This window comes from Homarus americanus, unplaced genomic scaffold, assembly GCF_018991925.1.
Source record: "Homarus americanus isolate GMGI-L3 unplaced genomic scaffold, GMGI_Hamer_2.0 scaffold20930, whole genome shotgun sequence".
Taxonomy (NCBI): domain Eukaryota; kingdom Metazoa; phylum Arthropoda; class Malacostraca; order Decapoda; family Nephropidae; genus Homarus; species Homarus americanus.
This window is the reverse complement of record NW_024748502.1, coordinates 8,677,093-8,696,201: the sequence shown is the minus strand read 5'-3', so window position 1 is coordinate 8,696,201 and position 19,109 is coordinate 8,677,093. Positions and strand designations below refer to the sequence as shown.

The following is a 19,109-nucleotide window of genomic DNA, read 5'->3' as shown; positions in this document are numbered from 1 at the left end:
AAAGTTTCTGGTGCACTCTAAGATTAAGAGAGAAAACGGAGGACTCAGGCGTCCTGATGTGAGAGAAAACGGACTCGTATGACGGGGGGCCTTATAAAAAAGCATAGCTACATGTTTTGTGGACTACAGTATTAAGCGTACCCTTTTCACCACTTTGTAATAAACCTAGCCATGCCTATGTGTGTTTATGATATTTACTATAACATTATATATATATTTAGTGGGTATAAATGGTCGTAAAATGGGAAACTTGGGGTTGGGTCTTGGGTGCCTGGAACCAATTAGAATAAATCCCACAGGTTCTGTACTTTCGTTATCGGTGGGGTCCCAATTAGGCGCGATAACCAAGGAATGACTGTATATACTTGTGACACTGGCCAGTTGCTTCTGGTGTTATGGTACAGGGGTACCAAGTGACAGCACTAGGATCCCACTTCCTCCATCAAGGAATAAACAATTAAAATTTAAATTGAAAAAAAAACCATTCAAATAAATTACTATCTTACAAGAATCCCTCCAATGTAAGTTATATTCACCCAGGTCATTTGGGTGGAAAATTATGAGAAGAGCTTAGTCACTCTAAGTAATGATAAATAAACACGCAGGCCTTCAGCGCCAACTGTCAAATCTTATCTCAAATAAATAAACAAACAAACGCCAGACATTCTGTCACCTCCCGCCCCCTCCCCCCGCCTTTCCACCACCCTCGTGTTCAAGATAAAAGATTGGTGATTTCTTTATGTTTATTTTATATAATATCTCGGACTAAAGTTACTATAATATAATTTGCATTGCTGAAATCCTTGCAAGCCAGAGATTAATTTGAATATAAACGTCATACTGTATATCTCGGCCTACATGACGGAATTTGAAAAAAAAAAATCAGCCCAAAGTTAGGGGGGTCGTCTTAAGCACCAGAGATAAAATTCTTACCTGTTAAATATTGCGGTTTAGCGTGTCAAGAGTGGTGATGGAAACATGGTAAACCACTCACAAGGTCCTACCACTAATTATTTTATACTGAAACTTACGTTTGGGAAGCTGGATTAAAATGAAGATTACCGGTACAGTCGGCCCTTAACATACGCGGGTTTATAATGCATGGATTTGCAAATACGCGGATTGCCCCGCCGGAGGAATATTCTGTACATTGAAGTAATTGAAGTACATTCAACTCGCGTGCGGCACCAAACACGGGACACCACCCGCTCCCGCAACCTCACACACACACGCATAGCTCTCCCTCACTCAGTCAGTCTCGCTGTAACCATGCTTGTGTTGACATCAGCATTGTAGTTGCAAAAATATTACATTTCCATGAATGTATTATATCAAGCACAGTATGAATAGAATATCACTAATATAAGAGTATTTTAACCGAAAACTACTAAAAAAAACGAGTAACATATCTTGAACATCGGAAGGCTAGGTAAAGTCTTTTGTGCTCATGTAGTTTATCCTAATTTACATTGAAATGCATTACGTTTCAGCAAAACTACTATTTGTTTCTGAGAATATGAAAATGTAATATTTTGCTGAAATGACGTACGTATTACAGTGGAAAGTGACGAAAGCAATGACTCGCTTTCTTTCGTTCAAAAGATGTTACCGTAATCGCTTTTCGAATGGTTTTCAGTTAAAAAACTGTTGTATTACAATAATATTCTATCCTAATTCACTTGTGATGCAACAGTTTTTTTAACTAAAAACCATTCGAAAAGTGATTATGGTAACATCTTTTGAACGAAAGAAAGCGAAAGTCATTGTTTTCGTCACTTTCCACTGTAATACGTACGTCATTTCAGCAAAAATATAACATTTCCGTGAATGTAGTATATCAAGCACAGTATGAATACAATATCATTGTAATATAACAGTATTTTAACCGAAAACTATTTAAAAAACGAGTAACATCTCTTGAACATTGGAAGGTTAGGTAAAGTCTTGTTTTCGTCATGTATTTTATCCTATTTTACACTGAAATACATCACGTATCAGCAAAACTACTATTTATTTCTGAGAATATATTCATTCAGGCACAGTTTAGGTAAAATATACATGTGCTGTAACATTTTTTTAATTGAAAACGATTCGAAAAGCACGTACCCTCTAGCCCTGTTTAAGGAGAAGACTGGGAGGAGCTGTTTGGTGCTTAAGACGATGACAAGGAAAATGATTTTGATGGATTTTAATGAAAATATTCAGAAAGACCCTGGCACTGTCAAGGAAAGTGGCTGCTGAAGGCTTCCGGGACATGGCAGAGGACGAGATGAGGGAGCTAATTGAAGAGCACGACACTGAGCTGACCGAGGAGGATCTACAGGAGTTAGTAGACTCAGGCAAGGAAGAGAAAGCGAAAGGGAAAGAGCATGAGGAAGAGCACCAAGAAATAACATTGGAGAAGTTAGGGGAGATGACCAGGAATATTGAGGCACTGAAAAACCTGGCCTATAGTATGGACCCCTCCATGGTGTGTGCCCTGAAATTCATGCGAGGGATGGATGACGTTTTCGCTCCATACAAAAACATCATGGAAGAAATGAAAGAAAGAGACCACAACTCCCCATCACCATGTTCTTTGATCACCGAAGGAGAGATTTAACACCATCAATCACTGGCGGCAGTGAGGAAGCAGCTGAATCCACCATCGCCCCCACTTCACCACCCATTATGGAATTGAGTGACGATGAGCCCGATGACCCCCGTCCTGTCGTCGAGGATAGGTACTGTACAGTAAAGTGAAATTTTTATCTCTTTTTTTTTAATAGCTTTTTTGCCATGTTTATTGTTTGTAAAAATGCACAGCACAGTACAGTTCAGTACTGTACATAGGAAGTTGGAGGTGCAGTTATTCACAAAACATTTGTGTTCGTTGTCGGCAGTAGTGACGGGGAGGAGGCAGAGGGGGTGGAGGAGGCAGAGGAGGTGGAGGAGGCAGAGGAGGTGGAGGAGGCAGAGGAGGTAGAGGAGGGAGCGGAGGGAGCGAGTTGGGAAGAGTGGTGACCTTGGACGCGGGAGCAGGGACGAGTGGAAATGCCAGCCAGTACATTACGGGTGTATTAATTGTTTTTATAGCTATTTTTGCATTTTAATATTAAATATTGTACATTACGTTTCAACAAAACTACCATTTATTTCTGAGAACATGGAAATATAATATTTTTGCTGAAATGATGTACGTATTACAGTGGAAAGTGGGATAAAATTGTGACGAAAGTAATGACTTTCTCTTTCTTTCGTTCAAAAGATGTTATCGTAATCGCTTTTCAAATGGTTTTCAGTTGTGGGATTATATGGCTAATGATGGGATAGAATATTATTGTAATACAGTACGAGTACAACAGTTTTTTAACTGAAAACCATTCGAAAAGCGATTACGGTAAAATCTTTTGAATAACGAAAAAAGCGAAAGTCATTGTTTTCGTCTTTCCACTGTAATATGTACGTCATTCCAGCAAAAATATTATATTTCCATATTTATTTCTGAAAATACCTATATTCATTCAGTCACAGTTAAGGTAAAATATACTTGTGATGTAATATTTTAATGAAAATACCAGGCATTTAGAAATACGGTATCGTAGTTTTCTTTTGTTTCAAATTTAATTAACAAAGATTGATGTTTCAAATGTAATGAACAAAAATTTATGTACAGTATCTATAAATAAACTTTAAAAAATGAATACTTTATGTTTTACATCGTCCTGTGCATACCATACCATGCATTTGGCTACTTTGGGCTTGCTATGATGACGCAAGAGATCTGCCCTAGCAACTGTACCGACACTCACAGCTGGTGGTGTGTTGGTGCATCGTTTCCATTGTTTACTAGTAGTTACTGGTAAATATTTTTCAACCTAACGAAACTATTACCCATTTAGAGGTCGACCCCCAATTTTTTGCCAAATAATTTGGTCTTAAAAACTTGAACTATATATATATTGTAAATAAGGACATGGGGGGCCAGGGTTTTTTTACGGGGGGCGGGCGGGCGCAAAAGTACACGGATTTTTAACATTCACGGGTTTCTCTGTTACCTAACCCCGCGTATGTTAAGGGCCGACTGTAATTTTCGGTGAGGTGGAACCAATTACCCAAAATCCCATTGAAACAATGTTTTCGGTTAACGAAATTTTCGGTTAAAGAATGACCTTCTGGAACGAATTGTGTTCGTTAACCGAGGGACCACTATATAACCTTTTTCTTCTCTATTTTCAATTTCTTTGTTCTTTTTTTTTTGAGCCCGTTGTGGGTGGGCTAATTCCCATAAAAAAAAAAATCTCCTGTAAGCACATTTGATTAAAAAAACTACAATACTGTACTACAGTAATATATTTCATCAATTACTATTTTTAATACATTACATTACATATCAGCTAGGATGCTGCAAAATGCACCAACTGACACTCCAGTTACCAATATTTAGAGCATAGATTTATATCATGGGTTTTATTGAAAATCAGTAATTTAAGATTTTTTTTTCACATTATGCTTTTAATCGCCCATTAAGGAGATCAACCTGCCACGTCAATTTGATACAGTTTATTTCGGTCAAACCTGTCAAATACAAATAATCAATTTACAAGAGGGAACTGAAGGTTCAATGACATATCATATATGAATACATTTACCTAATACAGTAGTACCCCGATTTACGCGATTTACGTGGTCAATTGAACCCACAGGGTACGCGGAAAGTGAAAACAGAGTAAAGTGAACAACAGAACATATGGGATTAATTCCAATAGAGACTGGCCCGACCCCCAAACTCCACTTTTTCCGACACAATACCTACGTTGTAGTAAAAATAACATCTTAATTTTTTGATGGTATGCTCACACAATTAATATTTAAGAGAAATACAGTCGCCAGGTTAATGTCCATTCAAATAATGGACTCAAATCCCCCTCTTCCCAGCTCACTAGCTCCTACCTCTCTTGAGAAATGTTTGGGTGAAACCACTAAATTTTAACGTTTAGTAATAAATAATACCTCAGACTAAAGTTAGGATAATATAATTGACATTTCTGGATTCCTTGCAGGTCCGGGAATATTTTGAATGTAAACTTCATATATTTAGCACAAAAGATAAAATATTTGTTTTGTGTAAACCAAATTATTACATTAGATCTAAAATTTGTATGTCTAATGCAAAATCCATGATGTTTATATTCAAAATGATCATCATATTGTAAGAATTCCAGCAATGTAAATTATATTCTGGCCGGGTAATTTGTATGAATTTTATGAGCTAAAACAAATATCTTCAGGTAATAAAAAAATAAAAATATTCTTCACGACACTATCTGTCAATCAAAGTACCCCACCTTGCCTCCCCCCCTCCTCACACTCACGCCAGCTGGGTCGGTCGGTCCCAACCTTCCCCCCCCCACCCCCCACCTTCCTTCCCTACCAGAGAAATGTTTGGGTGAAAAAAGTAGATTTTAACTTTTAGTAATAAATAATACCTCAGACTAAAGTTAGGATAATATAATTGACATTTCTGGATTCCTTGCAGGTCAGGGAATATTTTGAATGTAAACTTCATATATTTAGCACAAAAGATAAAATATTTGCTTTGTGTAAACCAAATTATTACATTAGATCTAAAATTTGTATGTCTAATGCAAAATCCATGATGTTTATATTCAAAATGATCATCATATTGTAAGAATTCCAGCAATGTAAATTATATTCTGGCCGGGTAATTTGTATGAATTTTATGAGCTAAAACAAATATCTTCAGGTAATAAAAAAAAAAAAATATTCTTCACGACACTATCTGTCAATCAAAGTACCCCACCTTGCCTCCCCCCCTCCTCACACTCACGCCAGCTGGGTCGGTCGGTCCCAACCTTCCCCCCCCCACCCTCCACCTTCCCTCCCTACCAGAGAAATGTTTGGGTGAAAAAACTAGATTTTAACTTTAAGTAATAAATAATACCTCAGACTAAAGTTAGGATAATATAATTGACATTTCTGGATTCCTTGCAGGTCAGGGAATATTTTGAATGTAAACTTCATATATTTAGCACAAAAGATAAAATATTTGCTTTGTGTAAACCAAATTATTACATTAGATCTAAAATTTGTATGTCTAATGCAAAATCCATGATGTTTATATTCAAAATGATCATCATATTGTAAGAATTCCAGCAATGTAAATTATATTCTGGCCGAGTAATTTGTATGAATTTTATGAGCTAAAAAAAAAAAAATTATGAGTAGATGCACCGCGGAAAGTGAAAGTCCGGTTCTGGCAAGGGACTGCGTAAATGAGAAATGAGAAATCGCGGAAAGTGAAACCGTGTAAAGCGGGGTAATACTGTATAACATTATCTTAATAGTAACACAACATAAGCTGCATATCATCAGAAGTTATTCAATTAATATTCTTCACATCCACAGTGAAACACAATATTTTCACACTTACGTGTTCAGGTTTGGCTTGGACCAGACAGCCTCTAGTGTATTTAGGGCAATCAGCTGAGAGGTACTGCTGTAAGTTATCATCCATGGGCCCGGGAAAACATCAAGTCAATTCAGAATATACACGCCTTGCTCCTCATTATGACACGGGCTGACTCACCATCACCTCCTCGCTTAGTACACAACAACACTTTTCTCATTACTCTTATCACTTTCCTATAATTACCCTCACCACTCTTATCACTCTCCTAGATTACAGCTGTCCAGTGGTAAAAGTGCTTATAGGAAATATTAATGTGTTTAACAAACAAACATTTACATACCGGTATGTTGGGTGTGTTGTTTGGTTTTGTACTGTAAACATTGTCAGCCAAGCTGAGTCTACCGGGGACAAACTAGGCAGCCTGTGGCAGCCTCCCTTGGTATGGTTGGCCAATAAGAATGGTGCATGGTGGAGCGAGTGATAAGAGTGACACTACCCAGGCAGCATGTAAACTCATGTAACTTGTGCCATATGTTAAAACAAAGACAGCAACAGAAAATATTTCTCCATGTCAGAATATGAGATATATTTCTGGAAGAGTACAGGAACACATTCTGAATTCCAGTTATCAAAAATTTCCGATACACAGGACTCTGTTACTGAAAGATGTTACACTACTGGACAAAGTGCCAGCTGTGGTTTGATGAGACAGTATAGGGAATTTACTTAGAACAGCATGAGACCCCAGGGGCAGAACACCTCATCAAGATCACCCTCTCCGACTTCATCCACATCTACGAGCAACTAGGGCACGACGAAGAGCAGGACCTAAAGACACTAGGGAATGGACACTCGAAGAGAGCAAGAGGAGGAGGAAAAGAAGATCATCAACTTCAAACTAACAAGAAGACCAAGATATTTCCACCAAACAAGAAAACACCACACCCAATCAAGCCGACCAAGTACTGAGAAACCATTGCCCAACCTGACACGCACCTGATGTTTGACCTGACGCTCACCTGACTCAGGGTCCTGCCCCCTCCTCGCCGCATCCAGGCAAGTTGCTGCTGCCTCAAACTTGACCCCATCCCCTGTCACTAGCCTTTCAGTCAGTCAGACAGGAAGGAGGAGGTCAAGAAGGAGGTGGAATGATAAAGGAAGGGAGGTGCTGAATACAAGGGGCAAGGGTATCCAGGAAGACCCAGAATGCATGCATGATTGAGGAACATTATGTAGAGAGGTTTATAAGATGAACATGCTGTTCATGAGTGATGATGGATTCCATAAAGCAAGAGAGGGCCATGTAGCAGTAGGGAAAACACCAGAACAAAACACATCTGTTATACCAGTTAAAGAGTGGGAGAGTCTGAACTGCTCTTCATTCCAGCCACACTGTACCATTCATTAAAAGGTTTTCAGAGTAAAGAAGAACACTGCAACAATTAATGCATTGTTTAGCATCTCTTGACGTATTATAGTGCATAAAACATGGGAGAGTAAAACTTACTTTTTTTGTCCTAATTTTAGTCGCTAGTGCAGTTGCAGACTCCAGGAGTATGAGATTAGTGATCGGTGGTAGTGTAGTGTGAGGGTCGCCATGGTACATAATCCCAAAGATGAGACGTGAGACAGCCTCAAAGACCAGCCGCACAGAGCGCAGGATCAAATCAATCCACAACATTCTGTCAACTGAGACATTAAAATTTTAATGTACCTGTACTTCATACTCTACAGAACAGTATCATATAAATCAAATGTACCATAAATTTTCAAAGACAATCCCAAGCCTGAGGAAGAAAAGTGCATAACAATTACCAAGGAAAAAAAATGTGAGAGAATTAATGACAATACTGTACAGCAATAACAAAATTATGTTGGATAAAAAAATGCCCCCAGAAGTTTTGCTAACACCTCCAGAACAGGTACCATATTTGCGGCATATAAGACACGCCCATTTCAACAGAGAATATTTCGGAGCAAACTTTTTAGTGTATTTAAGAATTTAATGTTGGTGGTGGTCCATAAACCCATTCTGCAGCTGTTACCATGCTCTTTTGCATAATTTATCATCTTTAGTTTCAGCTAATAGTATAACTTGATCTTTTCCCTCCTGTGGCCATAGTGTCCATAAAATGAGGGTAAAATACCATATACAGTAAAGACTCCAATAACAACAGTTCGACCAACAACTTTTCATATCTAAAAACCGTAAAAAAAAAATTAAGAGGGCATTGTGCAAAGAAGCTGCCTTGCTAATGAGTGGTAAACAACACTCTGAGCTTGGCCGGCCTTTTGTTTTCACGCATCTGGAATAGGAACTGGAGAAAAACTTTCTCAGGTTTCCTACAGCATTTTTGCATCCCTATTCAGCATGAGCAAGAGAGCAAGTGATGGTAGTGTTGTTTCAAAAGCTAATAGAAAGTGTATAAGCTTAGCCGAGAAACAAAATGTGTTAAAACGATATGAAAAAGGTGAGAGGTCTGTGGATATTATATGGAGCAAGCAATGAACATATTTTCTGAAGTGGATCCATTAACAGAACAAAGCATTAAAATTTAAATAAACACGAATGACATTCTACATAAAGATGTATAATGAGAAAAGAAAGCAGCTGTGCAAGGTTCTTTCGACAGCTTTATTATTCGAAGGCCTAAACCATCAACTTCAGCATCATAAGCAGCTTCAACATCAATTTCAGGTTCAGTAACAGCTTTATGGAAAGCTACAGCTTCAGCAAAAGTTGAACCTACAGCTTCAGCCAGAGATGAACTTACAGCTTCAGCCAGAGTTGAACCCGATGACTTCGTCACCTGAGTAAAAACTCGCACAATATTCATTGGCTGTCCTTATGTTTTAGACTTTACCACCATTGGTGAGTAGAATTTTTGTTTTATATTCGTAAATATTATTTAAAACATATATGAACAGTAAATGTGTTGCTTCTCATGTTCATATGTTGAGAAATGACGATATATTTTCACATGTACGCACTTACTGTTCATACGTTGGCTTTCCCAATCGTCTCACTTTATTTCTTTACCATTAGTGGTTACCGGTAGCTACTTCCAGTGTTCCATTTATTAACATTAAATAACATTACTTAAAATATACATACAGGTATTCATTTTTTTTAATTAAGTTCACTACAGCTACAACCAGGGTTTTATTTTCTCCAGTTTCTAATGTAGAACCATCATCACTCACGAAAACAGAGCCGTCTTGTCTCCTCATGTGTTTTAATACTCTAAGTATTATTAATGAATTGTATTCTTCATTTCGCATATATAAAGATTAATTCAATCAAATACATATTCAGTAATAAACAATAATGAATCTTTTGTACATATTCTTAAAAAGATAAATGACGCGGTATCCTAAAATGCGCACGTATATGTTGGCATTCCCAATCCATCTCTTTTTTTTTGTCTTTACCATTAGTGGTTAGATACTTCTATTGTTCCATTTATTAGCATTAAATAACATTTCTTAAAACTATACAGGGGTCCCTCGATTAACGAACGGTTTAATTAACGAAATTTCGGATAACGAATTAGTTCTCATAAGGATTTTCAGTTCCATTAACGAACAAAACTTTGATTAACGTAATCCTTACGACAAACACGCTTTGTTGTGTCCATCAGCTGATTGGCTAGTCCGCCAATACAGTAATCGGTTCTATGTTTACATTCGTTTCCAGTGGAGTAAATATAAAGAAAGTTGCGTTCTTGAATACTTTGGCATTTTTTATATTAAAATTATTGGTCATTCTAAAATTTAGCCATCCATATAGGTAACTTTATTCATTTATTTTTACTCATTTACATGCACACACTGTCCTAAGGGCAAAGCTGTACTGTACATGTACTCAAAATAATGTACAAAATGATAACTAAGATTTTTGTCTTGTGCAAACTATAGCTTGTTTATATTCAAATTAATCACTCTCTTATAAGAATTCCAGCAATGTTAATTATATTCTCCCCGGTCACTTCTGTGACATTTTATAAGCAAAAAACAAAAACTCAATATAAATTACATAAATAAACAAATAAATACTTCACTATACCTTCAGCACTAACTGTCAAACATGTCACAGTCACCCCTCCCTCCCAGCCAGGGTTTGGTGGTTATACAATAGGCCTTAAGTTTTTATCTTATATAATGTCACAGACTAGAGTTAGGAGAATATAATTTGCATTGCTGGAATCCTTGCAAGACAGTGAATAATTTGAATATAAACGTCATATATTTTACACGAGATAAAAATTAATCACCTGTATCACATTGCAGTAGTGATTTAAGAGTTCTAGTGTATATATACGTATATGTATAGTGATTTAAGGGCAATTTAGGGGAATTTCAGTTGTGTTTCTGACTTTATACATTTTTGGCTTTACTTTGTATGTACTTTTCTGTGAGTTGGAACCAATTACCCAATATCCCATTGAAATAATAGATTCAGTTAACAAAATTTTCGGTTAATGAACGACTCTGTGGAACCATTTGTATTCGTTAATCGAGGGACCACTGTATACTCATTTTTTTACATTAATTTTACTACAGCTACAACCAGGGTCTTATTTTCTTCATTTTCACGTGTAGAACTATCGTCCCAGACTCCCAGCTGTAAACACAAACGAAAACAATGGCGTCCCATCTCCTAGTGTGACCATATTATTATTCATTTAATTGTACAAGGTGCATTCAGAAACATTATTTAAAGAATATAGTTAGCAATTTTCATTAATTGTATTGTTTTGGGGGGAAAAGAGGGTAAAAAGCCGCACAAAAGATATGAAAAGGTCACACTTGGGAATGCATCTCATTATTATTGCTTTACTTTAATGGTAATTAATGATTCATGATAAGATGATTCACCTTACACTGCAATATTGGAGGACACATTACCGTCGGTATTCGAGGCTTTACTGTACTGTATTCAACATGTTACCACCGTCCTTGTTGATAAGTTACAGTTGACCCTCGTTAAAACAGACCCCTTTAATCCAGATATCGGATAAATCGGACGAAATCTGAATTAAGCGAGGGACTGTCCGTGTCAAATTTCTGGTTCTGGGATTGTCCGATAGATGGCAAGCATGCGCCAGACCGCCAGTCATTGTTGACTTAGCGCCATACAGTGATCCCTTGGTTAACGAGCGCCTCGGTTAACGAGATTTCGGTTAACGATTTACCTTCCATAAGATTCTTAACTTCGGTTAACGAGCAATCCTCGATTATCGAGTTTCTTACGAGCGGACCTCAACATGTTTTCGCTTGCATTTGGCGGTCCACCAGCTGTAGTATTAGTCCGCCAATACAGTAATCGGTTCTAGGGCTCAAATTCCTTACTAAAACTTACCTCCAGACTTGAACCCCCTGTACCTTGGTAATATAGTCCTCAAACGCGAACAAAATACTAAATTCCTCGGAGTTATTGTTGATGAGAAACTTAACTGGAGAAACCACATACAAGCCATACACAGTAAAATCAATAAACAGTGCGGTATCATGTATCATACTCGACAGTCACTCACTCTCACAGCAATGAAAGAAATCTATCATGATCTTGTTTACCAACACCTGATACACTGTCACACACTATGGGGGGCCTCTGGCTCTTCAAAAACATAATCTCTGGTTACTGCACAAAAGAGAGTTGTACGGACAATGACCTACTTGAAAAAAACAGATCACACAAACGAAAAATTTGCTATATTGAAATTTTTAAAATTCGAAGATATTAACACTTACTGCTGTGCCCTCTTTGTTTACAAATCTATCAATCACTTGCTTGACAATAATTACATCCAGTTCCGGAATAATCAGAGATACAACTTAAGGCACCCAGAGCTACTAAGACCACCCCCCATGCGCTCCTCTCAGTCCCAGACCTCCATAAAATATCATGGTGTGAAGGTGTGGAACAACTTACCCCCACACATCCCAGCAAAGACTACGCTCCCTTCCTTTAAATCACCTCTAAAAAAATATCTATTGTCGAAGTATTAATATTTCTTGTAACACTTACTATATTTACAGTTCCTGCTTTTATTGTACCACCAAATCCATTTTATCAGAAATTATCATGTAAATAAATAAGTAATTACCATTGCAATACACATAATTGCCAACTAGACATAATCCTGAAAGCTCTGTCCTCTTGTTCAACCCTATTACTGCACAACCCATATTGTACTGCTCCCCCATTATACTTATGTTTTTAAATTCCACTCTAATTTATATGTATATGTGTATGTATGTGTGTGTATATGTATATATATATATATATATATATATATATATATATATATATATATATATATATATATATATATATATATATATATATATATATATATATATATATATATATATACACCTAGACCCGACTTACATTACGTGGACTTAAACCGTCGGGACTTACGACGCCTCAGATATACAGTTGTACCCCTACGCGGTCAATAGAACCCAGAAGGTCCGTGTTAAGTGAAATCTGCGTTAAGTGAACAACAGAACATATGGGATTAATTCCAATAGAAACTGGCCGACCCCCAAACTCCACTTTTGAAGACACATAACTATATTGTAGTAAAATAACATCTTAATTTATGATGGTACATACAATTAATACTTAAGAGAAATAGAAATACAGTCGCCAAGTTAATGTCCATTCAAATAATGGACTCAACTCCCTCCCCTCTCTACACTGCCGGCTCTTCCCTCTCTGAGAAATTTTTGGGGAAAACCACTAAATTTTAATAAATAATACCTCAAACTAAAGTTGGATAATACAATTGACATTGCTGGATTCCTTGTAAGACCAGGAATATTTTGAATATAAATGTCATATATTTTGCACAAAAGATAACATAGTTACCCAGAGAAAAAATTTTATCTAAAATTTGTATGTCTAATGCAAAATATATGATGTTTATATTCAAAATGATCACCAAATTATAAGAATTCCAGCAATGTAAATTATATTCTGACGGGTAATTTGTATGAATTTTATGAGCTAAAACAAATATCTTCAGTTAATAAAAAAAAATAATCTTCACGACACTATCTGTCAATCAAAACCCCACCTTGCCTCCCCTCTTCCAACCCCGCGGTCAGTCCCAACCCTCCCCACCCCCACCAATCCTCCCTTCAAGAGATGTGGGGTGAAAAATAAATTTTAACATTTTGTATTAAATAATACCTCAGATTAAAGTTAGGATAATATAGTTGACATTGCTGGATTCCTTGTAAGACCAGGAATATTTTGAATAAATGTCATATATTTTGCACAAAAGATAACATATTTACTCAGAAAACATTTTATCTAAAATTTGTATGTCTAATGCAAAATATATGATGTTTATATTCAAAATGATCATCAAATTATAAGAATTCCAGCAATGTAATTATATTCTGACTGGGTAATTTGTATGAATTTTATGAGCTAAAACAAATATCTTCAGTTAATAAAAAAAAAAATATTCTTCACAGGGTAACAGATGGTCGGTCGGTCCCTCCCTCCCCCACCCCCACCAACCGTCCCAAGGGATGTGTGGGAAAACCAGAATACTTAACTTTTTGTAATAAATAATACCTCAAACTAAAGTTAGGATAATATAATTGACATTGCTGGATTCCTTGTAAGACCAGGAATATTTTGAATATAAATGTCATATATTTTGCACAAAAATAACATAGTTACTCAGAGAAAAATTTTTATCTAAAATTTGTATGTCTAATGCAAAATATATGATGTTTATATTTAAAATGATCACCAAATTATAAGAATTCCAGCAATGTAAATTATATTCTGGCAGGTAATTTGTATGGATTTTATGAGCTAAAACAGGCAGTCAGGCAGGGTGGCGGGTGGGGCAAATCTAAAAATAGCGTCTCGAGCGGACACTCACGCGTATATGTGGGAAAAAATCCGTGTTAAGTGAATCAGCTCTGGCGAGGCAAGCGCATATATGATAAAACGCGTTAAGTGAAACATTAGGCGGGGAGTAATACTGTAGATAAAAAAAAAAAAAAAAAAAAAATTTAAATGACACGCATTTTCTATACCGAAACGTTTCCAGTTAATGTAGTCTCCATGTATAATTAGAAAATTATGGGGCCCCATGTACATTCAGCTGACTACATTAAAGGTTAAGTGCTCAGTCACACTGTATCCATTCCTTATTATTTATTAATTTCACTGTACTGTATCCATTCATCATTATTCATTACTTTTTACTGTACTGTATTTCATTGTAGATTTTTATTAAAAAAAAAAAAAAAAAATTTTCTATGTCGGACTTACGACCTGGATTTGGGTCCCTAACCCCATCGTAAGTCGGGGTCTAGGTGTGTGTATCTATCTATCTATCTATCTATCTATCTATCTATCTATCGATCGATCGTTCGATCGATCGATCGATCGATCGATAGATAGATAGATAGATAGATAGATAGATAGATAGATAGATAGATAGATAGATAGATAGATAGATAGATAGATAGATAGATAGATAGATAGATAGATAGATAGATATATATATATATATATATATATATATATATATATATATATATATATATATATATATTAGGGGGCAAGGAAAAACACTTTTTATTTGAGTTGCAGGCTGCACTTTTCAGGCATCGTTTGTATGGCTGTAACAAACCTATGCAAAATTTCACCATTTCATGCGCCGCACCCTCTATAGCCATGACTTAAAACTTTTTGTCAGCTTTAGTGTATACCAAAAATTAGTGTCATTTAATGTTTTCAGGATAATGATAAATTTTACATGGGTGACATCGATTTCATTCACATATTTATTTACAATTTACACAGTATAGAAAATCATTACAAGTTCATAGTGAAATTCTTTTTGTCGCGGAACCTTGGCATCATTTTCTGGAGCTAATCTTTTCAGCCTTATCCATCTCTGATTAGTATCCCGTCACTTCAGTACAAGCTTCCAGTCATCTACTTTTATGCCTCTCTCGACCGCCTGAGTGCTGTTTTTGGCCATGGGCACCACTAATAGTGTCTCAAGAATGTCGTGCCCTGTAGATTTGACAGAAGCAATGTAAGGAGGCTCAGTCTTGAGTTCATTCCTCCAGTTAATCATGGAATGATAGTTTTTTACTTACCACTTTTAGTTTAGAGTCACCACCTTTCTCATATTGACTTCTGAGCACATCCTCATTCCATCTCCATCTTTACCCTCCTGTCAGTATAGTTTAACAAATTCCCTCCGTCAACAGCAGCATCTAGAATCCTCCTCCTCTTCAGATCTGCCTGATGCATTCTTCCTTTGCTGATTCTCCTCTCCTAATTTTTCTTATCATTGGGAACAGCTTTTTTCTCTAACAGTCATGTCCTCATCTGCACACATACCAAGAAAAGAGGATTGATCTCTGTGTGGCCAATCACACATATGCATTTTCTCCTGGACAGCCTTCTGCCACCATCGTCTCCTCCTCACTATTCAGGTGTTCATATAGCAGGGACTGGAATCGTTCCTTGGGCGTGTATTGCGTAAAGGGGTGTATCTTGATGTAAAACATTGGAGCACTGAACTTTATTATTATATTGTTAATTCTTTTTCAACTCTTGGCTAGATGTGATGTTGCTACATACAACCTGAGATTCTACTCCACTCAGGTGTTCACCTTGACACACAAGGGAGGACTACCGTCATACTTCCAGCCAAGTCATCTTCTAACTTAACACCCTGTGATAACTCCTTTACAAATCCTATACAGGTATTTCTGAGTCAGGACAGATCTTTCTCCACTTCATCATTAAACACAATCAAGGGAAACTGATGACTGGCTGGAAGGCGACAACTGGAAGCTCGACCGAGGCTCATGATCTGCTTTCCAATGGGACCACGCAAATATCGGACCCTTGGTTTTACCATCATAGTGATAAAACTGCTGGCGGAAGGCAGCTCATTTTCCGTGAAGCTGACATATGAAATAATGGGCCGGGTGACCAAGTAACATTTCAAGATGATGAATGACTCCATTTTCTGATCCTACATTTTACATTGGTTCCATCTGTGTAACACACAATGGCTGCTAGGTTTAATTTTCTCCACCAGAAACTTCGTGAATAGTTTTTGGCAATCTGCTCCGTGTCCAGACTTGGGGTCACATGTGTGAGATATTCATTGTAACTTCGCCATGATGACATAATGATCTTTCACCATCATCCTCGAACTCCATTTCTCGGTCTTATGTTCTTTATCATCCACCACAGTGGCGGTCTTCTTACCATCAAAATAGAGTGGCGTCAAATTATCTAAATAGCCATCTCAATTTCTTGCCTCTTAAGCCGTTATTTTTTTGTCGCATCCATAGCTTATGTGGTCCAATAATAACTGACTCTTGTCATCCTTTGTGATAATGCACGAGTCAGTTAAGGGTGGCATTAGCAATGGCAGCTCCAGCATAATCACTAATCAGAAATTATGGGTCTGGCGGCAGCCAGTGTAGAAGATCTTGTCGGTTCTGTGAACTGGTGTCTTATCGAGCCCTGATAATCAATATAGACATAGCACCATACTCATCTGCAACAAGACAACTTAAATGAAATAAGAGATATGAAAAAAAAGTTGATAAACACTGAACAGAACATTGCACCGCCACAGCGGCTGTTTGGCTAGTACTGTAGGTAAATTTAAAAATTTCAGTAGAAAATGCGGCAGACTAAACCTCGACATATCAGCTTCAAATTTGGCATGGAGTCTTAGATATGTATAAGGAACAATGCCTGAAGAGTGCAGCTTTGAGCAAAATTTCACTGCCCCCTACTGTACAGTATATAGGTCTTACTGTTTAGAAGAACAGTATTAAAATTATTTTAATTTTGTAATGTATTTATGTATGTATAGCATTAAGAGGTGTATTCTTTAGCTCAGACATGATGTACAGGAATCAGCTGACCATTCTATTAAATGTTGTCTCTGTAGTGAACGAGCAGTCTTTCCCTTAATATAGTTCATTTACAATGGATTTTATTATAATACAGTCAACCCTCACTTTACGCGGTCCCACATTCTGCGTTTCTACGTTTACGCGGTGCCCTGCCAGAACCCAGGATGCTCACATTCCGTGGTGGGTGTACCCCTTTAAACGGGTGAAGTATAATTTTTTTATTTAGCTCATAAAATTCATACAAATTATCCGGCCAGAATATAATTTACATTGCTGGAATTCTTACAATTTGATGATCATTTTGAATATAAACATCATAGATTTTGCATTAGACATAACAAATTTTAGATATAATGTTTACTCTTGAGTAAATATGTTATCTTTTGTGCAAAATATATGATATTTATATTCAAAATATTCCTGGTCTTACAAGGAATCCAGCAATGTCAATTATATTATCCTAACTTTAGTCTGATTTATTATTTATTACTAAAAAGGTAAACAGTCTGGTATTCCCACACATTTATGTAGTAGGGACGGTTGGTGGGGGGTGGGGGGTGGGGGGTGGGGGGAGGGAGGGACCGGCGACCGACCATCTGTTACCGGGTGAAGAATTTTTTTTTTTTTATTAACTGAAGATTTCTATTTTAGCTCATAAAATTCATACAAATTACCCGGCCAGAATATAATTTACATTGCTGGAATTCTTACAATTTGATGATCATTTTGAATATAAACATCATAGATTTTGCATTAGACATAAAATTTTTATATATAATGTTCACTCTGAGTAAATATGTTATCTTTTGTGCAAAATATATGACATTTATATTCAAAATATTCCTGGTCTTACAAGGAATCCAGCAATGTCAATTATATTATCCTAACTTTAATCTGAGATATTATTTAATACTAAATGTTAAAATCTAGTTTTTTCACCCACTCTTTCTCTTGAAGGGAGGGTTGGTGGGGGGTGGGGGGGAGGGTTGGGACGGACTGACCATCTGGCGTGGTTGGAAGAGGGGGGAGGCAAGGTGGGGTACTTTGATTGACAGATAGTGTCGTGAAGAATATATTTTTTTTTTATTAACTGAAGATATTTGTTTTAGCTCATAAAATTCATACAAATTACCCGGCCAGAATATAATTTACATTGCTGGAATTCTTACAATTTGATGATCATTTTGAATATAAACATCATAGATTTTGCATTAGACATACAAATTTTAGATGAAATGATTGCTCTGAGTAAATATGTTATCTTTTGTGAAAAATATATGACGTTTATATTCAAAATATTCCTGGTCTTACAAGGAATCCAGCAATGTCAATTATATTATCCTAACTTTAGTTTGAGGTATTATTTATTACTATACCTGGTTTTCCCCCAAAAATTTCTCAGAGGGAAGATCCAGCAGTGTAGTGTGAGAAGAGGGGGAGGGAGTCGAGTCCATTATTTGAATGGACATTAACTTGGCGACTGTGTTTCTCTATTTCTCTTAAGTATTAATTGTGTGCATGTACCATCATAAAATTAAGATGTTATTTTTACTAGAACATAGGTATTGTGTCGGAAAAAGTGGAGTTTGGGGGTCAGCTGGTCTCTATTTCATTTAATCCCATATGTTATGTTATTCACTTTACGCGTTTCTCACTTTCCGCGGTACCCAGTGGGTTACATTAACCGCGTAAAGTGAGGGTTGACTGTATTATTGACCTTCTGATGGAATGTCAGGTCACCCTTTCTTGGATGGGGGAT

The 19,109-nt window shown here is 36.7% G+C and overlaps 1 protein-coding gene across 1 annotated transcript in view; it reads right to left on the bottom strand.

Annotated features, from left to right (window-relative positions):
• Positions 1-19,109, bottom strand: part of LOC121880307 (fatty-acid amide hydrolase 2-like) — a gene marked incomplete at its 5' end in the record, with an annotated part of 288,336 nt that overhangs the window by 251,983 nt on the left and 17,244 nt on the right. The window contains 1 exon segment of the mRNA XM_042387464.1: positions 7,920-8,101. Coding sequence (XP_042243398.1) covers positions 7,920-8,101 — 182 coding nt within the window.